We start from the raw sequence: 27,983 nt of genomic DNA on the forward strand, positions 1-27,983 counted from the left end.
ACTCGAAGTAAGCATCGGATTTTTAGAGTGTGTTCTATACAAAGTGCAGAAACCCAACTGAATGTAAGTGTTTATAAGTAATCATGCCATCTTATACTTATGGAGATCTTGCTACTTATTTCAGTGTTCATAAATAAAGTTTTATTAGAACAGAGCTATGCCCATTTGTCTATGTACTGCCTATGGCTGCTTATGTGCTACAATAGCACAGTTTAAATACTTTCAACAGAGATTGTAGGGCCCACAAAGCCTGAAATATTTATTTGCTGGCTCTTTACATAAAAAGTCTACCGACAACTGACTTTAGTGTGTTTAATTTCCAAGTATTTGGAGATTTTCCTGTTATCTTTCACTTACTGGTTTCTGGTCTAAGTCCCTTATGGTCAGAGAACATACTTTATATGATTTCAATTTTTTGTTTGTTTAACTTGTTAATGTTTCTTTTATGGCCCAGGATATGATCGATCTTGGTGAATATTCCATGGGCACTTGAAAAGAATGTGTATTCTGTTGTTTTAGGATGAAGTGTCCTGTATATGTCAGTTAGATCCTTCTGGTTGATGGTATTGTTCAGTACTTCTCTGTCCTTGGTGATATTCCACCTATTATTTCTGTTGATTACTGATAGAGGAGTATTGACATCTCCAACTATAACTTTGTGTTTCTCTGTTTCTCTTTTCAGTTCTGTCAGTTTTTGCTTCATGTATTTAAAGCTTTATGCATGTGTACATATACATTTAGGGTTGTTGTGTCTTCTTGGTGAATTGATGCTTTATCAATGTAATGTCTCTTCGTCACTGGTGATTTTCTTTGCTCTAAAGTTTACCTTGATATTAATATAGCCCCTGCAACTTCTTTTTGGTTAGTGTTTGCTTGATATATCTTTTCCCATTGTTTTATTTCTAACCTACCTATTATATTTGAAATGAGTTTCTTATGGACAGCATATAGTTAGGGCATGTTGTTTATCCATTCTGACAGTGTCTTTTGCTTAGTATGTTTAGACCATTTACATTTAATGTACTTAGTGGTATTTTTGGATTTAGGCCTACCATTTTATTGTTTGTTTTGTTTGTCCCCGTTGTTTTGTGCTCCTGTTTTCCCTTTCCTGCTTTGTGAGTTATTTGGATAGTTTTTAGTGTTCCATTTTTATTTATTTATTTTGTTCTTTTATTAGATCTCCTGTGTAACTTTTTCTTAATGGCTGCTCTAATTCTAGAGAATTACAGTATACATGTTTAACTTTTCATAGTCTACTTAGAAGCAGTATTTTGTCTCTTAAGTTGAATGGAAGATCCTTGTCTCCATAAAGGTCCCTTTACCTCCTCCTTTTATGTTGTAGTTGGCATATGTGTTACATCTAAATACATTGAAAGTGCCATCAGGCAATGTTAGAATTTTTGCTTATAAACATCAAGCATATTTTAAAGAACTCCAGAGGAGAATAGTCTATTATTATATTTACTATTTATTCTTTATTCCTGATATCTCAAGTTTCCTCTGTTATCATTTCCTTTCTGTCAAAAGAATTTCTTTTATCACTTTTAAGAGCAGGTCTGCTAGCAATGAATTATCTTTATTTTCCTTCATGTAAGAATGTCTTTAATTCACCTTCATTCTTTAAAGATATTTTCATAGGACATAGAATTTTACATTGGCAATTCTTTCCTTTCCACACTTTAAAAATATTATTCCAGGAGCTGGCCCAGTGACATAGTGGTTAAGTTTGCACACTCTGCTTTGGCAGCCCGGGGTTCATGGGTTCAGATCCCAGGTGCAGACCTATGCACCGCTCGTCAAGCTATGCTGTGGCAGCATCCCATATACAAAATAGAGGAAGATTGGCTCAGATGTTAGCTCAGGGACTATCTTCCTCAAGCAAAAAGAGGAAGATTGGCAACGGATGTTAGCTCAAGGCCGATCTTCCTCACCAAAAAAAAAAAATTGTTATTCCACTTCCTTCTGACTTCCATCGTTTCTGATGAGAAATCTACAATAATATCCTTTTGCTATATGTAATGTATGATTTTTCTCTGGTTGTTATTAAGGTTTTTTCCTTTGTTTTTAGCTTTCAACCATTTAATTATTGTGTCTCTAGGCTTAGATTTCTTTGGGATTATTCTGTTTGGGGTTTGCTGAGCTTCTTGAATCTGTAGATTTATGTCTTTTGCCAAATTTGGCAAATTTTTAGCCACTGTTTCTTCAAATACTTTTTCTATGCTGTATACTTTTTCCTGTCTTTCTAGGACTTCAATGATATGAATATTAGACCTCTTAGCATTGCCTCATAGATTGGGGTTTTTTAATCTTTTTTTTTCCTACTTGTTGTTCAGGTTAAGTAATTTCTATTGAGCTATCTTAAAGTTCACTGACTCTTCTGTCCATTCTGCTGTGAACTCATCCAGCAAATTTTCAAATTTATTTTATCTTTCAGTTTTAGAATTTCCATTTTCTAACAATTTGATAACTTAATAGTTTATTATGTGTTCATCTCCTTGTTAGGTTGTGGGCCCACCAGGTACAGGAAAAACAGATGTGGCAGTCCAAATTATATCCAACATCTACCACAATTTTCCAGAGCAGAGGACTCTGATTGTTACTCATTCCAATCAGGTAAGAGTGTGTGTGTGTTTGTGTGTGTGTGTATGCATGCACACATGTATGAAGTTGACCTGGAGGAAGGTAAAGAAGGAGCAAGGGGTGCATGAAAAGATGGAAACTTCTGCTTGTATGTTAGCCTGATCACAGGTACACAGAATACCAGGAAAGGCTGATGACTATAGTGTTTGTTGTTCAGTTACTCTTGGATTATCACTGATCATGACCAGACTATGTTGAGAAAAATATAAAAACCACCTTTTATTTCTATGGAGAGGATCAAAATGTGGAAAAGCCAAGAAGAATATTTGTGTATGTGGTCAAATATTAGGATTGAATTAAACTGCCTTTTTTCTACCCATCTTCCATGTTAACTTAGAGCTTTTACTTTGAACCCAAAAGCATTAACCCTTACTAGTATCATTTTTCTACTAGTAGAATGAATAGTCCTAAAAGAATAAGTCTAAACCATATTGATACTGGATTGAATTTTAAATCTTTATGAAATATACATATGAACATCTATGTTACATGGAAGGACTATTGTACATTTCAGGTCCAATACATAAGGCATTTATAAACAGCTAAAACAGCAAAACGAACTCCTTTCTTGTGAATAATGGCTGAAAAATGATCTTTACATCTGTGTGTATGCGGTGATAGTTGTTCTGAAGCTGTCACTATCATACATATGGGAAACAACAAGTAACATTTATTAGCTGTCATGTAAAATGTGACAGAGCTCTTAGAACATCGTGAATCATGTTATGAAACTTGCTTGGGTAGTCTAAACCTCTGAAAGTACTTGCTTTCTCTGGGTCATATTAACAGTGGTGACTTCAGTTGACCAGTTTTTTAAAAGAGTTGGTTTACAAATAAGTACTGGGTTTTTAGAATGCTAACTGCCAGTTAATTCTTTTATTCGTCAACTTTTAATCTACAGGTTTTTAAACTTAATACTATCCATTTCATTCACTTATCATGTTTTTATATCTTTGAAGTTTTTAAGTTTATAATGGTGGCATATTATACAAAAATTGTGCAAGGGAGGGGGTTGATTGAGACTTTATCTGATAAAAGAAACAAATTTTATGAAGATTTTCTTCTATTTAATAAATTTCATCTGTAATCATTTTACCTATTTGCAGATTCTTAGAATGAAAAAAGAATAATTCATGTGTTGTTGTTTTAACATAGTATCTCTTAGTAAGTTTTGTTATAACTTGATACTGACCTTCTGCAGTATCCTCTACTTATGATTGACTTGTATAGTACAATTATAGAGAAGATTATTTTGCAAAAATAGCCAAAGACTTCGTTGTTTGCTAAGAGCCTTTTTTCATCCTTTGATAATCAAATCGTCCTCCTTAATGTCTATCAAATTGTTGATTTTTCACAACTGTTTTGTTGTCCACATCTGATTTGCATATATATAATTCAAGCAGTTCTCCAACATCACTCTAATTCACGATGAAATCTTGCAGTTTTTCCTGAGATTGCAATGTGGAAGTATTTTTTGCCTGCTAATCTATGGTTCCTGGGTTTGGATAGTAAGTAATGCCATGTGGTTTGATATATTGGGTCTCAGATTTTGGATGGAGACTATCAAGAGTTTGGATAGTGTGGAATTTTTTCTGAAAATTTATCTCTTCAGTTTCTGAGCTCTAGTTGCTAGAATTTTGATAGCAAAGATGTCCATATTTACATTATATAACCTGGATGTTTGTGACACTCAAAGTTGACTTGGTGGACAGGATTAGACTGATGGTAAATTAGGAGAGATGTTTGAGTGGGGCCTAATTTTTGTATGGTGTCTTCATTGGTGTATCTTTCCATACCATGAAACTTTGGCCTTTCTGCAAAACCTTGTAACTGCAGATGTTCAGATAATAAATACTAGGATTCGAGGAACCTAAATCTGACCATTTCATAGGTAGAAAGGCGTGACCTCTAAATGGCTTTCATCAGAATAGTTTGTAATAAATGAGTGCTCTGCTCATTGTTGTAGAGAGATCTTTAGACTTTCAGCCTAAGAATTGAATGCACTTTGCCCTTCTGCTCTGTGGTCCTCTTGTTTTCTCCCTACACACTGACCGTGAAAGAGTCCTTCTCCAATCACAAAAACTTTTCAGTTCTCTGCAACTGATGGAAATTCTGTTGAGTGAAATGAAACTTGGCTTGGTTATTAATTATTTTAGTAATTGTTACTACTTGAGGGAAATAGAAACTGAGCCAAAGCCTTTCTCGTTTCATAAATTAGAAGCAGAGATTTAATGGGTAGATGATTTTTATGGTTTCCAGTTATTCATTTGGCCAAGTATACATAGGCAGGAATATCAGAAATCAATAAAAATACTATTTTGTTTAAATTATAAATGGCCTAATATAAGATGGTTTCTTCTGCGTTTCAATTTTGATTCGTATCTGACTGGGCAATGCTTGTTCTTTTCTACCCTTCTAAAGGTTAGTTTTTGTTATTTCAAAGGAGCCTGCTGATTCTTTAAAACTCACCACCGTCATCCTTTTTGTTTTATCCTCCAGGCCCTGAACCAGTTGTTTGAGAAAATCATGGCTCTAGACATTGATGAGCGCCACCTCCTGCGTCTTGGTCATGGAGAAGAAGAGCTTGAGACAGAGAAAGATTTCAGCAGGTGAGGAAATGAAGATGAGTTTTGACATGGTGTATGAAGAATTTTTAGCTTTCTCCTCTTTTTCTTTACTAAAGAAACACCAGGAGAAGAGAGCAATGAAAAATCCAGCTTAATTCTGAAAGGTTCTAGCATCACCTACTCAGACTATAGGTTGACCTAAAAGTCTGGTCGTGATCTCTGTCAGTTCCAGTTCTGTGTGTTTGTGTCATTTTTTTCCTCAAGCATACAGTTATTTCAATGAAGGGAGTTATCTTGTTCATCTTTTTAAAATTGCAGACTGCCATTTGCTTTCTGTGTATTGAGGTAATTTTTAATGTTGCCAAATTAAAACTGCACAACTTTGCATGATTCCTTTCACGTTTCATCCAGACATTTAATTTGCATATAGTTTAGGTACCAATTAAGAAGTCAATTCATTTAATGAAGTGCAATTGAAGATTAATGAGAGCATAAGCTTTGTGGTTGTAAGTAGTAGTGCAGTTACTTATTGCCACTTTAGCTGGACTTTATGTTGAATATTGCATATTGTAAAGTGACTAAAATTTTACAAATCACATTTCCCCTGCGGTTAGTATTTTGGTTTTTTCCTTCAAAGTTGCTTCATAATAGCTCATTTCATTTATATTTAAATCCATTTTTAAAGCATAATTTCAGACAATAGACATAATTAACAGCTGCACATATTTAATACAGCCTTTGGCTATTGAACATGACCTTTGACTAAACTGATCATAGACATCACTAGAGTGTTATCATAGTTAAAAGAGTGTTAAATTATTATGTTGCCTCTATTTTGAGTTCTTCTATTACAGAGCTCACCAAACATTTGTTAGCTTTTAAAAAGTCAGAGGGCAAAGAACAACACACATGAAGTTATTTGAGGCTCTAGATTCTTAATTTTAGATCAGCCAGTGATAACTTCCTCGAATTCTTCCCATGGGTGTTTCCTGGTGTTAAACCTGACTTACAAAAGGGGGCTAGACCCTAAAATCTCATAATCCAGAATTCAGTGAACATATAGGTGCTGATGGAATGCTAAATACTATAATTATATCGCGGTAGAATTTACAGTTTTTAAAGAATAATATAATAGAACTAAAGTAGAATTTTAATAATGATTTCAGTTACTACCAAGTTTCTAGGGAAAGAAATACTTTTTGCTTTCTGATACACAAGCCAAGCCTCAGGTCTCGTTCATATGTGTGTGCTTATTCCATTGGGCATGTTCTTTTGTTTCTCTCCCTTTGTCATAATTAAAAAGAAAAATAGTGTATATTGTTTCACAATAAAAGTAATACCATTTTCCCTAAAGAGATTTTTTAAATCTAATGAGATGTTAGAGAGGGAGTGATCATCTATAATTCTTCTACTCCCAAACAAGCTTTTGTTAGTCTTTTTTCAATAATCAGCTGTAATCATGCTGTTATAATTGTGTACATTGGTTTTTAAAATTAATTGACTCTTTTTAGTGCAGATTTACTGAATAATTGAGCATATATTACTTAGAGTTCCAGTGTATATTGCTTTTTAAATTTAATATTATAGCACAGGAATTTTGGCATTTGATTATAGACTCTTTATAAGCATCCCGATTTTTTTCTCATTACCAAAGTGTTCATTGTAGAAAAAGTTTCAAACTGTAGATAAGCAAACAGGAAAAAATTATTTGCTATAATGTTTATATCCTTCTAAGTTAGAAAATTCATAAAAACATAGACAATGTCTTCTATCTCTTTTTTATTCTTGATCATCCTTTGCTGCCTCAGAGGTGAATCTCTGAACTATGGAGTAGGTGGGAACGTGACTTTTTCCTTTGTCGAAACTTTGAGCATGAGAACAGCATGTTTACACTATTTTAATCCTCTTTTAGTGTGAAAGTGTTGTAGGAGTTACTTTGTTATGGTGGAAAGAGTAGATGTGTAGAATTTGGGGTCCAATTCTGGTTTCACTACTTTTTTTTCTTAACTACATATCTTTGGGCCAGGTACCCTCTAAATTTCAGTTTTCTTACTCATTCAGCAAATATTTATGAACCTACTAGGTTCGGGTGCCAGTCCACATGCTGGGATGACAAAGAATGATCAAATATATTTTAAATTACTTTTCAAAGCCTTTAGTGTGAAACAGTGTTATTCAAAGCAACCAACCTGTAAACTATATGTTCTTGGTCTGTGATGAGATCAACTAGCACCAGCATGCAATGTACTGTTTCTTTCCTTGTGAGGGTCTTGCTATTGCGGGGGGGCGGGGAGGGGAAGATAGCTGAACTGAGTAGTGTATTTAGTGATGGAGTTGATTTTCCTTCCTCACAGACCAGTAACACATTTGCAGATTAGCACTGATCTGTAGGTAACACTTTAAGTACCTGTGGTATGAAATAACCCAAGAACTTCCACTTATAGTTAAATATACACTATGTTTTCTACTGGGTTTTTTTTTTTTCTGTTTAGCCATTCGTAGTTTCTATTATGATTTTCTCGAATATTTTGCTGTCAGTTTCTCTAACAGTCTCTTCATTACATAATTTTGCCTTTTTGCTTAATTGAAATTTCTAGGTATGGAAGAGTTAATTATGTCCTGGCTCGAAGAATAGAGCTTTTAGAAGAAGTCAAACGATTGCAAAAGAGTCTGGGGGTTCCAGGAGATGCTTCATATACTTGTGAAACTGCAGGCTATTTCTTCTTATATCAGGTAAGAGATGAAGAGTTTTTAAATCATACTTCATTATAATATGATCTTCTGTTGGAAACTGGATGGGTTCTTGAGATTCTTCTTGAAAGCTTATTTTTTTGTTGAGTAGGTTAAAACATATGCTGTTGCCACAGCTGTATTTGTGAATGTTAAATGTTTGTGTTTCCTGTTAAGTTCAATTTTCTTTGCAAAATAAAATAACTTAGCTTGATGACTCATTCAGTGAAAGGCCAATGTTGGTATTTTTTTAAATTTTTTCTTCTTTTTTCTTTCTTGCTGTTAACAAAGTTTCTAGTCTCTCTCTTTTCGTTTTTTCATTACTATAAAAATATAACTAAATATTCCAGCTACCCAGTGGTAACAAAGTACAATTCTGTAACTTATTTTTACTATGCATATTAACAACTAATAAAGAAAAACATACTCTTCTTTCAAATTTTCAGAAACAAATTAATGTTTTAACATTAATTTCAAAGTTAAAAATTCTTTTGACTTAAATTTAGAGATGTGCTTTTGCTTTTGTTAGGGCTAATTTTAGGGGTATTTTTGAAAACCAATGAGAAATAGAAAGCCAAATAGAATGAGTAAAAATAAACTTTAATAGTCACTTGGTTTACTAATCATTTTAAGTAGATTAAGGCATAATCAAATAATGAAGATTTTTGTGTAACTAGTCTCCTTGTACTAATGCTATTTGTATATTTTAGGTATAAATTATAACATTGATATTTAAAATATATATGAAAGAATGTGTTTATGCTCATTATAAGTAGATACACAAATCAGTTGAGTCCATTCACAATGAGCAGATTTCATGGTTTCTTGTGAAACAGGGAAGATATGCATTGTCTTGCGAAGTAGTCTGCATTAGACTCAGACTGTTTAGAACTTTGAATAATGGAGTAAAGATCATGCTTAAATGCATATTTGGCACAAAATAAAGATCACTAGGCTCTCAATGAGAACTACTTTTAAAAATAGAAGGAATAATCTATAAATTGTGGAAGTTTAATAAATTTGGTAAGTATGAACTTGAGACTTCACAGTGTAGATCAACAATTTTCAGCATGTAAATATCACATTGGGAAAGTTGTTTAAAAAGGAAATTCTCAAGCTCCGTCCCCAGAGATTCTCTTATAGTAGGAGGTGGCATCCAGGAATCTACGTTTTTATTTAGCTTCTCAGATAATTCTGCCTAAGGACCACATTTTGAGAAACACTAAAGTTGCAACAGCAAAAGACCTAGAAGAATTAATAAAATTGAAATTCAGTAGGAATTGCATGGTAGAGGATAGTCAACATTATACAGGATGTAATTGAACTGCATCACAGAAGGCATAAAATGAGCTTTCAAATATACACTCAGCTTAACCAGAAGTTCTTTATAAATGTACTAAAGAGAATTGGGAAAATTATAAGAGTCTAGGAGAAGGGTTGACAAGTGCCAAATTGATTTAAAAGCTGCTGAAGCTAGACTTACCATATATGGAAAGAAACTGAGAATAATGAAAAAATAAGGGATTTCTTTGTCCAGAGAGTTTTTTTTAAAGCATCATTAATAAACTGTCTTGAGTATACATGCAGAATCTGAAATGTCTGAGATAAAGTCCCATGAGATGATACTGAGGTTCTTTCCTGTTTTTACATTTTTCACTGGGGAGCCTTTTTTTTGTTTTTTTTTTTACAATCTTAAAGGTTACTTTTATGAGAGAAGGATAATCTGTCAGTGTCTTAGATAAGAAAGAGTCCTGTTGGGTCAAAGATTGCTTTTCTTTTCTCTTACCTAGCAGATCTTACTTTTACTAGATTTCTTTTTTTGTAATACTATTTAAAGCTTAGTAATTTACTGGCAAAGTTAACCTCAAGTTCCTTTTTCTTATAGGTAATGTCTCGTTGGGAAGAGTATATCAGCAAAGTGAAAAATAAAAGTAATACATTGCCAGATGTTACGGAAGTCTCCACTTTCTTCCCTTTTCATGAATACTTTGCAAATGCCCCTCAACCCATTTTTAAAGGCCGATCTTATGAAGAAGACATGGAAATTGCTGAAGGATGTTTCAGGCATATTAAGAAAATCTTTACTCAGCTTGAGGTAACGATTCTCAAGTTCTTTTAACTTTCCTTTAAAGGTTTTAAGTTTAGTTGTTTGGATTTTTTTTTGTAAATGAAGTACATAGAAGCTACTATTATACATCGAATATTCAAATCGGGCAAGCCAGATTGTTACTTTTAAGTGAGATTATTGAAAACATTTATAGTTCTAGTTCAAGAACTAAGTAAAAATTAAGATACGAATTGAATCCCCATTATTCTGGCTTTTCTGGTGTAAAAGTGTTAGTATTTAAGAAAGGAATGCTTCCATCAGGAGATTCAACAATGGTTCTTTGAATTGGAATTTGAGCTTGCCTTGTGGCCCTTCTGAGTTCTTCATGCCTCTTGACCAGTAGGTAAAAAGTAAAGTCACTGTGTTAGGATGATTGATCCTGATTATTAAAGTGAAGTAAGAATCACCACTCTACAAAGGGGGTAGAGAAGAATATGTCTGGAACTTAGGGATCCCTGGGATATTTCCTAGTTTTCTCAAAAATTCCTTATGGAAAACATCATTGGAAGAGTACAGCAGTCCTGTAAAGGGATCACATTCTGGCTCAGATTTTTCATTAGGAAGGTTTGGGATTACTCTAGGTAAAAGGGCAGAAGCTTTATCTCTTTTGTCTTTCTCATTTTTTAGATATAGTTATATTCTTACTTCCTAGAAGAGTATCTGGCACATAGTCATTGTTCAGTAAATGTTAATGCAAGGTATGGGTAAGTGGATGGATAAATGTATGGATAAATGGATGGATAGATGGATGGTAGAGACAGAATAAGAAATATATAGAATAATAATAAATAAAATTTTTAAACCTACAAAGCAATATTATAGTATTTTTATGATTACATAAACAGAAAGTAAAAGGATAAAAACATATAATTTGTAATACTAGCTGTCTGGGGAGCCAGTGAGGAGAAGGACATACATTTTAATTATTTAAAAAACAAAACAAAAGTACTAAAAAGGTCTGAAGTAAGTATGACATAATGTTCAGATTTGATAAAGTTTGATATTAGGTGCTCTGCTTTGGCTTGTTTGCTCCTCATGTCATCCATCTATTGTCCATCCCCCTACTCCGCCCTTTGGGGGATCTTCTGCCATGGTCCAGGTTAGGGCTGATCCTTGGAGGTTTAATTTCCCGGCTTCCCTTATCAGCTGACTTCTGGCTGAGTTTAGCCACGAGAAATATGGCAGAAATAGAAGAAAGAGAGAAGCCAGGATATTTCTCCACCATCTCTTTCTACCTTGGGTTTCGTCTCTTCTGTGGCTCAATTCTGCTGGCCTGGCCCACTGTGGTTCCAGCTTATTCTGGTACCCCAGTCACTGGGCTCTGATATCATTGTCTCCTCCCTTTATCCTTGTTAGCCTAGGAATAATTGTAACTTCCTGCTATTGCTAGTCTCTGGACTACTTCACCATTCCCTGTCTGGCTTTTCTGTTCCTCTGTCATCTGTGTAACCAGTCCCCTGTATTAAATCCCTTTTGTTATGAATACTTGAAATACCTTCCATTTTCCTGGAAGGACCTTAAGCAGTTATAGGTACAATGGTGATTGATATTTTATTCAATGTGCTTGTTGATATTGTAAATATTTTAGCTTATACAAAAAACAGTTCAAATTGTAGTTTGAACATCAGCTATTATTTGAACTCAACTAGTATCTAACTAATAATGAACAGAACTATGATTCCTTAGGCTTAGTTTATGATTTATTTATATTAATTTCTCAGGAATTAAGTCTAAGTAATTGGATTGTATGAATGTATTCATAAACTATGTTTATTTTCCTAAAATAGTCTCTCATTACTTCCTACTTCCCCCACAGGAATTCAGAGCCTCTGAACTACTTCGAAGTGGACTGGACAGATCTAAATACCTTTTGGTGAAAGAAGCCAAAATCATTGCTATGACCTGTACTCATGCTGCCTTAAAACGACATGATTTAGTCAAGTTAGGTTTCAAGGTAAAGACCTATATTTTAGTTCCTAATTCATCATCTTTTCAGCTGTTAGTTTTTTGTTTCTTTTTTCTTTTTTTTTAACTTAGGCTATTTATTTCACCTCTTATTGAAGTTCGCATTTATCATTACTTAAAAATGTCTTTTTTAAAAAGTGATGATAGCCTCCCATGTGTATATGATTAGTGAACTCTAACTCTAATTTTTTTAAATCTAGTTATCAGTAATATGTGCATTAAGTAACATTATAACCATATGATTGTCTAACCAAGTTGTCATACTTAAGGTAGATTAATTTATTTTCAGTGTTTAAAAATCGCCAAACAGAACTAAAAGCTACAAAAATAACATTTGACCGTGTTTTTCACCTATTAGACATCTATACACTTGAACTGTTCATGTTTTAAGCACACATCCACTCCCAGGTATTTGTTCATTCAGTAAATGAAAAGCTTTCCATGTGAGGGTATGGAATATTCTTATTTAGACTGTAAGATGTGATATTAAAATGACTTCATCGTAAGATAAAGACCCAAGAGCTAAAGGCATGATAGCCTGTTAGCCTGTGACTCAGTTGAAGTTGCAATGTAATAATTGAGCAGTAGATTTTAATTTGTAGACTCTTTGTGACTTTGTTAGTGATATTGACCTAAACTCTGATTTCAGTGCAAATCATTTAACTTCCCTGCAACTGGTTTTTCTGTTGTTTAAAATAGTACTCTTGTACTGGTTTGAATTCAAAGTTAGCAAAGCTTTTGTTATTGCTGAAAGTAACTGACAATTTTTAAACATTATGAGCTCACCGACAGATAGGTGCTAAATAAATTCAAGGTGATAGAATTGTTGTTATTTCGGATGAAAGGTTCCTTAGCTGCAAGGTAGGACAAATAACGATCATTTATTAAAAGGTAGTGTGAACTTATCCTAGTGGTGTGAACTTACCCTTTGCACATTTATTAGTGAGAATTTCTCACCCATATATTTTGTTCTTGGGGCTGACATATAAAATATACTTTGAATTTTATATTAAATTATATGAGTTTAATAATAAGGGGAAATTATAAAATCATAATTAGCATTTTATGCTTTCATGTAACTTTTCACATGCTTATTCTAAAAAAATTACTCCTAGCTTATCACATTTTCATTAATCATTTTCTTTACTTATATTGTGCTATACATCTAAAGATAGTGTTGAGTGCTGATAGTATCCCTTAGATTTTTTATATTTTTATATATTTTGAGATGTTACTTTTATCAAACTTATACATGCATTTGATTTAAGATGTTAAAAATCTTATAATCTGCTTAACATAAAAAAAGGTAATCCACTAGTCCCCTGGTGCTCTCCAATAATCCAGTCTTTCAACTCTTTTAGAATTTCCTTTGTCCTTCTTATCTGTATCAATAAAGAATGTTAAATTTCCACTTTAGGCATTGTCTTTGACTCTCTTGCTGTCCCCAAGGAGACATGTATGCACATTCATGCCCTTTTTCCTTCCTTAACACTCCCAATATAGTTATATCATAATTTTGTTTTGTAATTAAAATCTTTTTTAAAAAGCAGAATCTGGGGCCATCCCAGTGGTGTAGAGGTTAAGTTCACACACTCTACTTCGGTTGCCCAGGGTTGTAGGTTCAGATCCTGGGTGCAGACCTAGCACTGCTCGTCAAGCTATGCTGGGGCGGCGTCCCACATAAAATAGAGTATGATTGGCAGCAGATGTTAGCTCAGGACCAATCTTCCTCACAAAAAAAAAAGCAAAATCTATAGATATATTTTTTAAGTTAAATTGCATCAGATTTTCGGAGTTGTTTTTCTTAAAGGAGGCTCCTTAAAGTGTCTTCTTTGAGCTGCTCCCACTCTATTTTGCCCATGTCTATTATCCTGAGAGTCCATGCAGGGACTTCTGAGAAAATGTGGCTCTTTGAACTCCTCCTCCTCCTCAACTCCCACCAGGGTGACTTAATTAGTCATTGTAATAGGGATGTTCAGCATCAGATAGAGCTAGAGAAGATGCCCATCCACATGCTTAACTCCTCAGGTAGTTTCATTGAGGCACAGTGCAGAATCGAACCTTAACTTTCATCATATCCAATGGAAATCCAGCTCAGCTACAGGTCTTGGACAAATACACATACAACCACATTTTGGTAAAAATGAGTACTACAGAAATTACAAGATATATGAACAATTAGTTTAAAAGAGGAGAGTTAATTTAAGAGTAAATATAATCCTCCTACCTTCCACCTGCCTAGAAAACAAAATAAGGGGAAAAATCTTTAAAAACAGAGAACAAAGGAACTGTAATTTATACTTAGTGAGATTCTCCAAGAAAGTGTTTTACATATAAAACAAGGAATAGGGTATCAAACTAAGTAGTAATCAGAGTTAGAACTGGAGGGGTCAGATAAAACACGTTGATAATAGATCTAGAAGAGAATTGGCATATAGAAGAGAAGTAATCATTAAAGAAAGAATGAAATTTCCTTATGTTGGAGAAAGACCTGCATTGTCATTATTTTAGAAATGTGCAGCTCCTGACATTACTGGAAACTGGGTTAGTGGTGTTACCACACAAAGATGGGGTTCTCTTGCCCAGTGCTCATAAAAAGCCAATTATTACAGCATCAGTTTTTGAGAAAAGAAAAGGCTTTGTTGAGAGGTTGACCTGCAGGGAGACAAGGCGAAAGCTCTCAAACCTGTCTCCCCTCTCCAGGGCTTGGGGCAAAATTTCTGGGATAAAAGGGCGAGGCAATCTGAAGTGTGGACATAGATGATTGGAGGGGAGGGGAAGTGAGGGAATTGATGATCCGCAAGCATAGTCAAGCGTCATGGCTCTGCATAGGATGCATGTTCACAAAATGGTGGCATTAGCATGGTCTGAGGGTGGAGTTTTCGGCCCCTTGATGTCAAAAGGCTCACCAGTCAGGCATTTGCACAGGTCCACTTGGTGGGTTGGTGGTCTCAGCCAGCATGAACTGGACAAGGGATCACTGTCAGTTCCTGAAATACAACTCTTAACTAGTCTGTTGATAAGAGGGGGTCAGTGAACTAGTCCTAGTAGGCCTGTGGTTACAGTGGGAAGATAACAGGCGTCAAATAAGTAAATACAGTCATGTGCCACATAACAATGTTTTGGTCAGCAATGGACCACGTATACACCGGTAGTCCCATAAGATTAATACCCTGTAGTCTAGGTGTTTAATAGGCTATACCATCTCAGTTTGTGTGAGTACCCTCTATGATGTCCACACAATGACAAAATTGCGTGTTGACACATTTCTCAGAATGTATCCCTGTTGTTAAGCAATACATGACTCTACACAGAATTACAAATTGTGATGTACTGTGAGACAAAGAAACAGGGCACTGTGAAACTTGTTTTAGCTTGGGAGGTCAGAGAAGGCCTGGATAAAGTGGTTTTTGAACTGATACTTTAAGAATGAGAAAGAGCCAAGGAGACAAAAAGTGAGGAGAGAATAGCATGTGCAGAGAGCCTGAGGCAGGAATAGTTTTCCCATTTCTGAAAAAATGAAATAGGTCAACATGGTTGAAGCTTAGTGAGTAAGGAGAAAGATGACCAAAAGTAGGAAAGAAAAGCAGGGGCCAGATTGAATGTAGGTCCTAGTTAATACATCTCTGGCAGACCATGTTAAGAGACTTTTTTTCCTGAGATCGTTGGAAGTCAGTGCAGTGTTTAAAACCAGGAGGTGACATATCTGATGACTGTTGTATCAGTGGTTTAGAGGAGGCAAAACAGGAAAGGGAGGGGCTAGTGATGAGATTGCTGGCAGTAGTCAGAGTAGTGGCCTGGACTAGAGTGGTGGTGGTTGTAGTAGAAATGAGAATGATGAATAGATTCAGGACGGAGTTTTGAAGGCAAAATTGGCATGCTTTGATGACAGATTGAATGCCGAAGGTGAAACAGAAGGGGATTGTTGAGTGTTAGGTAGGATTCATAAGTAAAAAAAATTACCCAAAATACTACCTAGGGTAAGAATACCAATTATATATGAGAAATGACCTCATATATAATCATAAATTGCCTGGCTTATATAGAACTTAAAGAAGTGAATTGAAAATAACTAAATTGATATTGCAATCCCAGAAATGATATATGAAGTCTCCTTGATGTACAGTTGTATATTTAGGGGGCTTCCCTGAGGTTAAAGACTAGAATTAGAGAAACAGGGGCATAATGATAAATAAGATCATGAAGTTTCTGTTTAAATAATTTGTGTGTTGTCATTTTTATCTGTATTATTTGGGATTTTTTGGATGGTGGTTACAGTTATGGTGGTAGTTATTTGACTTTGAAGCTGTCTTTTTGAAAAGATTTCTTTTTCTCCTTTTGCCAGTATGACAACATTTTAATGGAAGAGGCTGCTCAGATTCTGGAGATAGAAACTTTTATACCTCTTCTTCTACAGGTAAGATACTGAGATCTGAGGTAAAGAAAGTAGATCTTTAAGAATTCCAGGGGGGCAACATCAGAAAGCTACACAGTTTTGGGGTGCTAATTATCATAATTATATATTCTCCTTAACTTCATTCTATTTGGTATTCTATTTTAAGCCTATAAACTTCCTTTAATCTATTCACTGGTTATTTGTTAGTTTGAATTGTTTCCAGAAGCACTATTTAAAAATTCATAGTTTATCTCTAAGTTTTGACAAGACTTAGTAATTTTAATCAAGAAAATTACATTGTCATGCAGTTTGGAGGGAAGATGAGTTATTTTTTCATTTCTTTTGTTAGAGTTGTTTCTAGAATTGTTTTTGATGTTCACTGGGTACATTGCTTTTATTTTTTTGCCCAAATTTTTTGCTAAATGATGATGTTTAAGAATGTTTTCTTATTGTGCAATAGTCTTTACTATGGAAGCATTAAAAACAAATGTGGAATTCCCAATTTAAGAATAGAGACTGCTCTAATTTATAAGTAAATTGGGTTCCAAAGGTTGTCTTATTAGCCAGTTTATTTGGGACTTGGAATGTATTTTATCAGGATGTGTTTCAAAGAACAAGGAGACATGTAGAGTGGGAAATTGAAGGAGTACTGTGGGAAATTAAAGAAGGTATAATTTTTACTGCTTTGGGGGGATTCAGGACTGGCTCTCAGTATAATTGTGATACAAGCTCTTTACTTTGGTATCTTTCCATTTCCGTGCTTCGGCTTCTGTTTCTTTCTTTCCACTCTTTGCCTCATACTGACCTAAGCTTCCCAGGCCATTTTCATTACCCTACCTGTTAAAGCAAGGTAATTCCATGCTTGCCACCTCAATCCCTCCATCCTCTCTCACACACTATCAGCCAAGAGCGATGGTACCCATACTCGGTTCATAAGTCATTCTATAAATTTACCAGATTCCTCTCAGTGGAACTAGTAAATATCAAGAATTAGTAAGCAAATAAAACTGTTTTGTGAATAGCAAGAATATTGTGCAATAAATTGGAGACTAACAGGATAATATATTAATTACAGTATTTTGCCGTTACCTCACTCATCGTTTCTAGAATCCTCAGGATGGTTTTAGCCGACTGAAACGATGGATTATGATTGGTGATCATCACCAGTTACCTCCAGTCATTAAGAACATGGCCTTTCAGAAGTATTCAAACATGGAGCAGTCTCTCTTCACTCGCTTTGTCCGAGTTGGAGTTCCTACTGTGGATCTTGATGCCCAAGGGAGAGCCAGAGCAAGGTAAAGGGGACGGGTCCCGGGAGGATTACTCCTGTTTGAGGATATCAGTTCTGTGATCCAAGAATTTGATAACATTTTCTGTATAAACTCTTAGCATGCCCTGCTATCCAGGAACTTACCATCTACATATCTGAAAGCACCTTTATTGCCTTTGGTATGGGGTATGAATTTACCATATTGTTTTCTTCACTTTATTCACTGAGATTAATTTAAATGACTTATAAATTAAGTGCTTCTTTTCACTGTCCCTTCCCCTTTCTTCCTGCCCCCAAAAGATATACAGTTAATGTCATTTTGAAGGCTAAAGCAAAAGATGAACAAGAGGAGAACACACCAGTTCTTACTCATTTCATAAGGTGTCCAGGCCCCATCTTATAGTTGCCTCAAAATTTTACTCAATTTATACACTCTTCCGTGATTTTTTAAATTTCAGGAGTAAAGACAGCACTTACCTCAGAGAATACAGTAGAGCTGTCGTTTCTGTAATATCATCAGTCTTCTGATTTGGTTACTTGAAGTAGAGAGGCAAAGGTTGTAAAAGCGTTACTGCTAAAAGGATGAACACAAAATGTGTAACATGAAAATTAAAAGGAAGAGCACAGTTCCTTAGGCCCCCCCCCATGTATATCCAAAGGGATTTACATTGCTAATATTTCCTCTTTTGGGGGGGACTTGTCTTGGGAAGCTTGTGCAACCTCTACAACTGGCGATACAAGAATCTAGGGAACCTACCCCACGTGCAGCTCTTGCCGGAGTTCAGTACCGCAAATGCTGGCTTGCTCTACGACTTCCAGCTCATTAATGTTGAAGATTTTCAGGGAGTGGGAGAATCTGAACCTAATCCTTACTTTTATCAGGTAAGAAAAAACGGGAAACTTCTAAGATTATTTTGCCTTTGCCTGGCTGAATTGCTACCTAAATCAGTGATACTGAACCATTTGGCTAGCTGTTGAATAAAGGAAAGTTAGATCCCTACTCCACACACAACACAAAAAATTCCATTTCAGATGGATTAAAGATAGATGCATCAAAGAAGGGAAACTATAGGCATAATAGAAAGAAGAAAACATTGGTGAATATATAATGTTGGGGTGAGAAAGGTCTTTTTAAGCTCATTACCAAAAGCAAAAATCATAAAAATAGTGATTAATTTGAGTGATTAGTGACTAAATAAATAGTGATTATTTTCAAAAGGTAACAAATAATGGGTTGAAGTCTGAGTATGTCACATTTCTTATAAATCACTTTTTTAAAAAAAGTCAACAGAAAATACAATAAGGACAAGAATATGCAATTCACAGAAAAAAGGTATAGATTTGTAGCAAATGTAAATCGCTGGAACATATTTTCATCTCTGATAATACTCTGTTGGGGTAGGTTTGGGGAAATTCTGTAGTCATGCAATGCTAGTAGGGAAGTAATTTGGTGGACAGATTGTCAGAATGTGTTAAAAGCCATGTTCTCACTTCTAGGAATTTGTCCTAAAAAAATTGGGCAAATTTGTAAAGACTTTTTGCGAAAATGTTCATCACATCTTTTTCTTTTACTACATGTTATTTTGGAAATGAGAAATAACCTAATGTCTTATCAGTAGTAATTAATTACATTATTACCTATTCCATATAATGAAATACTGAATAGCCACTAAGTATGATAGGGAAAATGTTTATGCCATGTTAAATGAGAAAAATCAGGTTGCAAAGTATATCTATAGTGTCCCACTTATTTTTAAAAAGGAACAGCAAAACATACATATAGAAATATACACAGATAATTTGCACAAAAAGATCTGGCAGCAAATACACTATTGATTTGTTACTTTATCTGTGTTAGAGCTGATGCTGAATGATAAATGTAGTTTGCTATTAATATGGAAAATGAAAAGATTTACAGTCATGTGGCTTTTTTTCCCTCCTGTCTTCCAAAGAACTAGAAAATTTAAATGAAGAGAGAAGTCTCGCTGTGTGAGTGTCACCAGAATATAAATGATTTTTTTTGAAGGTCTTCCTGTAATTTTCCTATTGCATTTACATGAAATCCAGCCACTTGTCTTTCTTTTTTGATTTTCATGTTATGTTTATGTTCTCATTTGACTTTCTTCTCTCACTTATTACTTTCAGTTTAGTCTCTCCTGCACTGGACTGAATAGCCTCATCTATGCTTTCTCACTTTCAAGTTCAGTTAAGCCTTGGTTTTAAGCTTCTTCCCACCAATCTTTAAACAGAATCTCTAGCATCACAGTAAGCCAGACTGACCAGTGTGAGGCCGTATCCTTCTCCCACTTGAAGTGGTCTGGTAAAGGTGGCAACCATCAGTAAGAGTACAAACACAAAACACACAAAAAATACTAAGTATGAGGAAGAAGAAAACATGTTGTGTGAAAATTGAGAGTCGACTACAGTACTTAGTTGTATATGCTATTAGACTGGATTTTCTACTGGCTTCTGAGATAGTTAGCTTGCTCCTTCATGTTAATATTTCTTTCCATAACTATAGTTGCAGTACACTGGTAGCAGAATATTATTGATCTATATTGTGATTGTTGTGGTCCCAGAAATATTAAGCCTTTGAGTGGGTAACTTTTATTTTATGATTGTTTTGTATATTGTAAATGTCAAAGGGAAATAATTAGCAAAAATTATTCTATTTTTATTTATTAGTGTTAACCTAGGGTAAGGTTATTCCTCATGTTTTATGAAAGGTGTTCACTTGTCCAGTTATTACCTCTTCGTTACTTGAGGTGTGATAAATGAACTAATTGTGCTGGTTAACCATTTTCTGTATAAAATTGAAACAAAAGAAAATACATGCACAATCTGATTATGTTTGCATTACAGAACCTTGGAGAGGCAGAATATGTAGTGGCACTTTTTATGTACATGTGTTTACTTGGTTACCCTGCTGACAAGATCAGTATTCTAACAACATATAATGGGCAAAAGCATCTTATTCGTGACATCATCAATAGACGATGTGGGAGCAATCCATTGATTGGAAGACCAAATAAGGTAATTTTATGAATATAATATATTCTCTCATTCTTGATGTTGACAAGATGGAAAAGATTTATATTTATTCTCAGTCTTTATGTTGTTCTACTTTGTCTCTTTGCTATCTTCTTTTAAGTTGTGAGAAAGTGGAATAATAGGAATTACAAATAATTCTCTGGCAATCCTGTCTGACAGTGTTATTGGTTTGCTATGAACTTCTGTCTCAACTACTACATTGAAGATTTTTGTTGATAGTAATCAGAAATAAATGTTTCTAAAGCTTTATTGGTAAAATGGTAGGTAACACAATTACATTATTTATATACTGTTACTGTAGAAATAGGAATTGTAGTAATTTTTTTTTGTTTTAAAGGAATAATTTGTACCACGTCTTATTGTCTATCTGTAGAGGGGTGTTTTTTCTCGAGGATAAAGGAAAATTATAAAGTGCATTCAGACCTTAGGATTTTTTAATACGTTTTTATTATTTTTGTGATATGATGGAGTAATATCATATAAAAATGAAGATGCTTGATTTTATCAATAAAAGGTTGAAAGTTAGAAAGAATAAGAAAACAAATATAATCTTAGTAATGATGAAATTAGGACTTTGGTTGTGAACATAGCTGTATAGAAGCTCTTTCACCTTTTCTTGGAAATCATCCAAAAGTAAGAGGAAAATGGGGGGAGGTGAAGATAAACTCTATTTTTAATGAGATGACATAGATCAGGTGACTATCAGGACGGAAATGTGGGAAGAAGAGAATTTAGGGGACCAGTCTTGAAATGCTAGCAAAAGCACACTTTCTGAAGGTGAGTGGCATGCTCTGAAGTATAGGAGCCACATCCCTGCTATTCAACAATGGATGCAGGAATTGGGGTGAGCAGAAGCCTTCCTGGTCCCAGATTGGTTCAAAGAAGCCTACAGGTGAGCTATATTTACAAGAAATAGACTGTCTATAGTAGCAGAGGAAAAAAGAACCTTCTCTGGTGAAAACCATCCAGCCTTTAGAAAACAATTTAGCTGGTCACCTCAGCTTAATCTCTTGCATGTAGCTAAGCTAAGAAACCCACACATTCAATAGTTGGGGAAAGGAAACTAGCACAAGCTTGATTTATATAGGGAAAAAATGAGGGAAAGAACATCATAACATACTAATTGACAAGTTACATGCTCCAGAAAACATGTTGGCCTGAAACAGATGAAAATTTTGAGTACACATTGGGCTATGAATTTTACAATACTTATTACTAAAGTAACCATTTCAGTGAGAGAAGAGTACAAAGCAGAGAAATTGAAAAACTCAAGAAGAGATGCAATGTGAACTGGAAGAAAAGAAAACAAAATCGTAGAAATGGAGACAAAATTGAAAAGAATATGGGGTAGAATAGACACTAAGGAACACTCCTTAAGAGATATGCAGAGTGAAAATGAGAAACTAGTGACTTTGAAATACAGAGTTTAGAAATAGAAGGACCTCAGGATCTGAATCCATTTATTTATAAGTACCAGAAAAACTTAACTCAAATAATAAGGAAATTTACTCTCTCTCATAACAAGGTAAAAGTAGAGTGGCTCCAGAGTTGGGTTACAGAACGACCCAATGATGTCATCAAAGACCAAGGTTCATTTCATCCTTCTGCTCTGCCATTCTCAGTCTGTGAGCAGAGTTCTCAGACAAGCTTTCCGCGTGGTCAGGATGGCAACAGAATTTCCAGGTCTAACATCCACACAGAAGAACAAAACACTTACATCCAGAATATAAGAACTATAAAAGTCATTATTTGATAAAGACAACCCAATACAAAATTGGCAAATGAATTGAACAGACACTTCAACAAGAAGACATGTGAGTGGTCAGTAAGCACATGAAAAAATGCTTATCATCGTCAGTTGTCAGGGAAATGCAAATTAGAACTACAGTGAGGAACCACTAAACCCCCAATAGAATGGCCAAAATTATAAAGATTGACAGTATACCAAGTGTTGGCAAGGATGTGGAGCAACTGGAACTCTGGAACTGGAACATTGCCAGTGAATGTGTAAAGTAGTACAGCAACTATGGAAAACAGTTTTCCAGTTTCTTATAAAGTTAAACATACACTTACCATACAACTTAGCAATTTCACTCCTAGATATTTATCCAAGAGCAATGAAAACATATGTACACAAAAATTTATTTATACTTGAATTTATACATGAATATTCATTGCAATTGTATTCAAATTACCCCCAAACTAGAGACAGCCCAAATGCCACAAACAGGTGAATGGATAAACAAATTGTGGTGTATCTGGTCAGTGGAATACTATTCAACAGTAAAAAGGTATGAACTTCTAATGTACACAACACATGGATGAATCTCAGAAACATTATGCTGAGTGAAAGAAGCCAGACAAAAAAGAGTACAAACTTTATTATTCCATTTTTATGGAATTCTGGAGCTGGCGAAAAATAATCTATAGTGACTGAAAGCAGATTAGTGGTTGCCTAGGGCTGAGGATACAGAGTTGATGACAAGGGGGCCCGAGGTGATGGATATTTTGATTGTGCTGGTGGTTATATGGGATATACATTTTTAAAATTTATAAAATAGTGCACTTAAAATGAGTGTCTCTTACTGTATGTAAATTATACCTCTGGAGTTGATATGAAAGAAATGTTTTGTTAATTTCCTAAAGGTAGGCACCATGAATTACAGTTTGTACAGGATAAGCATTTCAGCTTTTTGTTTGATTAATGATAAATGTCTGAGTGCTATTATTAGACTGAGACCTTGTTTATTTTTTGATAGAGGAACACTATAGATGAGAACGAGGAATATGTTCAATAATAAGTGAGCATACTAAGTTATATTGCTGGGCATCAAACTGGGTGGGATACCAGGTGGTAAGCTAAACACAGTCCCTGCTTTCATGGAGTTCAGTAGTCCAGTAGGGGAAGACTGTTAATTCCGGAGATCGTTATTCACTTATCAGCAGGGGTAAAGATGAGTGCTGTAAGTGTGAACGACACATGGACATAGCCTAATCCGGTTACTGTGGTTTATTTCATAGTGTTCATTAACTTGTTCTTTCACTTCCAAGTGTGTGTTCATGTTTCGTTTAGGATTGATTATTTTAAGGGTAAGATTTTTATTTCTAGCACATTATTCAAATGATCTCTGTAGAGTCTTATTGTGCTTTTGAAAATATACCATATTTCCCATTTTTACTTCCTAGGTAACAACCGTTGACAGATTTCAAGGTCAACAGAATGATTATATTCTTCTTTCTCTAGTACGAACCAGGGCAGTGGGCCATCTGAGGTACGTAAGGAAAAATGTTCATAATATTATTGAATTATCTCTGCTTTTGTGGCTAAGTAGTTTTAAACTTTTTAAGTATAATTAATTGTTATGGCAACTTTTGGTGCTTTTTTTTGGAATGTAACATCAGATCCTTTGTATAGTTAACCATTGCTTCTAAATTTTTTGAATCTTAAATGTTTTAGTAATTTTAACTTTTTTACTCTTTAGTAACATTCAGAGATAGCGTTTTATCATAAAGTCTTAGTTTATGTTTCCTATATCTGTTGGAAACAATGTCAGAAATTAAAGGAAGTTAAGTGGGAAAAAGTCTCTACAGAATGAGTTTTTACTGCATAGGATTTCTGACCTTTTCCCACACAGTCTTTCAGCTTCAGTGTTAGAGGATAAAGGAACCATTTGTTCTCTCAGGATTAAGAAATGTCAAAACAAACAATAATCTATTTTTATCATTTATTGCGATGTATTTATGTGCTAGAGATTTATGGGAATAATATCTTCTTATTACAAAGCAGCCGTTTAGTTTTATATAAACCTTCATCTCATATGACTCACTTAGCAAAACTATAAGGAGAGTTCATTTTATTATTTTATTTGGTGGATATAAAAAGAAAATTATCCGAGCTCTCATAATGTTGTCATTAAGTCAAGATCCATTTGGAGCTTAGCCCAATGATCATGTTCCATTAGATTGATCACTTTTACATAAGAGTAAGCAAAGATGTAATGTTTCGAGAAATTGTTTGAAGACTATAGCATTCTAAAATAGTTTACTTTTGCTTATTTATTTGTCAAGCATGTATTTGGAAACTAACTTTTCTAAAAATCAGTTCCTTTTCCACATTGAGATTTATAGCTGCTGTCTGAATGGGGCATCATGATGATTTACATAATTAAAATCTCTCAAAAACTCACAGTATGAATGCATGCATACTGCTTCTTCCCCTCCCCACCTTTTTTTTTACTCTGTAGTGCTTTATCTTTTCAGATTCCCAGTAGTATAGTTCTGTAGTATTCTTTGCCTCACTTTTGTAGAAACTTAGAAAAAAAACTGATGATAAAATGCTTATAAGTAAAGGGTTAAAAAAAAACCTGACTTCAGTATTGTCTCACATACTGAAATTTTCTAAGCAACAACAACCTTTATCCAAATAAATCAGTCTTCTTTGTATTTGCCAAAATTTGCTTTTGAAAGTCCAGCTTCTTCATGGGGTGGGCTCGGGGGGTGCTGGTTATGGTACTGGTGTTGTTAAAGCATACAGGGAAAATGTCAATTTAACTATCATTTGTGCTTCTAATTACCCAGATATCTTAGGCATCTTAGCTAGAATTTTATCAAACTCTTTATAGAATATTTTGTTTTGTAGAAATAATCTTTCGTATCTTTCCTTTTCCAATAAATGGGAAATTATTTTGTTTCTCAAGTTGAAAGAGACCAAGGAAACCTACTTCTTTCCATATTTTCCTTTTTAATCATAGCTTTATTGAGCTATGATTCATGTACTATACAATTCACATACTTTAAGTGTACAGTTTGATGATTTTTAGTATATTCATAGAGTTCTGCAGCTATCTTCACGATTTTAGAACATCCTCATCACCCCAAAAAGAAACTGTACTTAACAGCAGTCACTGCCCCTACTCTCCCCAAAGACCTTGGCAGCCACCATTCTACTCCCTGTCTTTGTAGATTTACCTATTCTAGACACTAAATTTTTGTAGATTTGCCTATTCTAGATGTATAAGTGGAATTGCTTGGCTAATGTGTTCAAGGTTCATCCACATTGTAGTGTGTATCAGTGTTTCATTTCTTTTTATTGCTGAATAATATTTCCTTGTGTGGATAGATCACATTTTGTTTATCCATTCATCAGTCGATGGATATTTGAGTTGTTTCCACTTTGTGGCTATTATGAATAATACTGCTATGAACATTCATGTACAAGTTTTTGTGTAGACATATGTTTTCCTTTCTCTTGGTTGTAGACCTAGGAGTGGAATTGCTGGGTCATGTGGTAACTCTGTGTTTAACCCTTTAAGGAACTGCTAAACTGGTTTCCAAGCACCTGCCTGATTTCTTTTACGCACATCTTTTTTCATTCAGGGTAGACTAATCAGGTAATTATGTAGGAGACAGACTATTCAGCTTTAGTTCCAGAGATCTGTTTTAGAAAGCCGTGGAGCTGTTTAGAAGCCAGAGTAGTGAGACATTTCCAGTCCCTTTCCCAGCATTCATTGTTCTCGTCACCACCTGATTTGAATAGCCTGGGTACCAGTAGAAATGCCTGTGACTTGTTCGGAGCGAAGAGTGACACTGTAACTTTGCTGTGTTGTTTCCTCATAAGGGTTCTGTCAGAGTGATGGCTTGTTGTTTAACAGTGCTGTTTCTGTCCAGCCGTCTTTTGGGGACTGTGAAAGAAGGTGGTAATGCCCTTTGCCCTGGGTTCGAGATACAGCTCCAAGGAACCCTGTCTACTCCTGCTGACACCCTTTACTTTTTTTGCTTGGTGGTTTGTTATGTTCATAGTGTTTGGTCATTCATTTAACCAGTATTTTTAGATCCATCTATTATTTGGCACTGTACAGAGTTCAGGGTATACAGTAGTAAATCTAACATTCGTGATCTCTACCCTCATATTGTGTAGAGTCCAGTGGGAGAGACATTAAACATATTGTTGGAAGATACCTACATTTGAATCTGCAGAAGTCTTTAGTCTAAGTCTCCTCATGTACAGTGGAGATCAAACTTGGAAAGCTCCCTCCATGCACTATGGCACTGAGGGCTGCGGGGAAAAGTTTCCGCACGGGAACTTGTTCAGTATCGTGCAGTAGCACTATATCTGTGTTCCACCTATAGATAGAGCCTTCTGGATGTGAAGAGGAGAACTGAACATTATAATACCATGATTACCGTGAAAAAAACAGTTTAGATCACCTCCTTCCACCACCCACCTCTTTTTTCCCTGACAACATTGTTTTAACCATAATTTCCTTTATTATATTTGTGTGAGAACTCATGCTAAGTATTTCTAGCATTGTACATCCAGTTACCAGTGTTGGAACCACCCACCTGGAGCATGACCCCTTGGGTTCTAAGGAAATATAGAGAAAATAAAAAATAATTTGAGTTGCAGAAACCTAAAAGATAATGTTTCCTTCATGAATCCAGTGTGTTACAAATGTAGAAATTCCTCAGAAAGCTACTGTGAGGGGTATGTTTTCTCCTTCTACCTAAATGAGCATCTCTTAGTTTTTTGGGGGAGTAGATATCTACCTCTCCTCCCCCCACTCCATGAATGGAACTGGTATGTACTGATGTCACACAGTGCCTCCTGATAAGGGAAACTAGGTCTCTATCTGGTCTCTATCATAAAACGCCATAGACAATGGGGCTGACTTAGAGATATTCTGGAAATATCTTGCATTATGCAGAGACTAAGAAAAGCCATGTGGTAAATATTCCAATTCTTGGTTCTCTGTCAGGTCATTATATGATCTTTGTAACAGTTGAACTTTCTTTCCAGGATTAGGGGTGATTTTACCAGACTTTATTATTATTCATGAAAGTTGTCTTTTTCATAGAATACTCGCAAATTTAAATAGCATCTAACAGCATCTCAAGAAAACAAACTGTCCTCTGTATTTGAAACCAAAAACCAAAATTATCTTTTCTCTCTAGAAGACATCCTCACTAATAATGAGTTCCAATTAGACTTAATACGTAGCCCTCTTTTATAAATTTGTTTGATTCAAATAAAGTTTTAAAAATGTATATTCTTTTTAAAAGATAAAGAAAACTGACGTAATTCATCAGAGAGTAAGCTACATGTATATAGTTGGATCATTCAATTTAGCCATTTTTATTACTGTTTATGTGAACATTGAGTGCTTATTATAGGCTAGGCACTGAGCCGAGGTACTAGATTAAATACATGAATAAGACATGGCATTATTATGTTATACCATCTTGCTGTATTTCTGTGCA

General features: G+C 34.8%; 1 protein-coding gene across 1 annotated transcript in view; it reads left to right on the forward strand.

Moving 5' to 3' along the window:
• AQR (aquarius intron-binding spliceosomal factor) overlaps positions 1-27,983 on the forward strand; it is a 95,948-nt gene that overhangs the window by 59,447 nt on the left and 8,518 nt on the right. Inside the window, exons 23-32 of the mRNA XM_014847311.3 lie at positions 2,503-2,613; positions 5,140-5,249; positions 7,805-7,940; positions 9,823-10,032; positions 11,861-11,998; positions 16,355-16,426; positions 17,513-17,700; positions 18,386-18,557; positions 20,538-20,708; positions 23,913-23,998. Coding sequence (XP_014702797.2) covers positions 2,503-2,613; positions 5,140-5,249; positions 7,805-7,940; positions 9,823-10,032; positions 11,861-11,998; positions 16,355-16,426; positions 17,513-17,700; positions 18,386-18,557; positions 20,538-20,708; positions 23,913-23,998 — 1,394 coding nt within the window. The remainder of the gene's footprint in view (positions 1-2,502; positions 2,614-5,139; positions 5,250-7,804; positions 7,941-9,822; positions 10,033-11,860; positions 11,999-16,354; positions 16,427-17,512; positions 17,701-18,385; positions 18,558-20,537; positions 20,709-23,912; positions 23,999-27,983) is intronic.

This window comes from Equus asinus, chromosome 2 (genome assembly GCF_041296235.1).
Source record: "Equus asinus isolate D_3611 breed Donkey chromosome 2, EquAss-T2T_v2, whole genome shotgun sequence".
In the NCBI taxonomy this organism is placed as follows: Eukaryota; Metazoa; Chordata; class Mammalia; order Perissodactyla; family Equidae; genus Equus; species Equus asinus.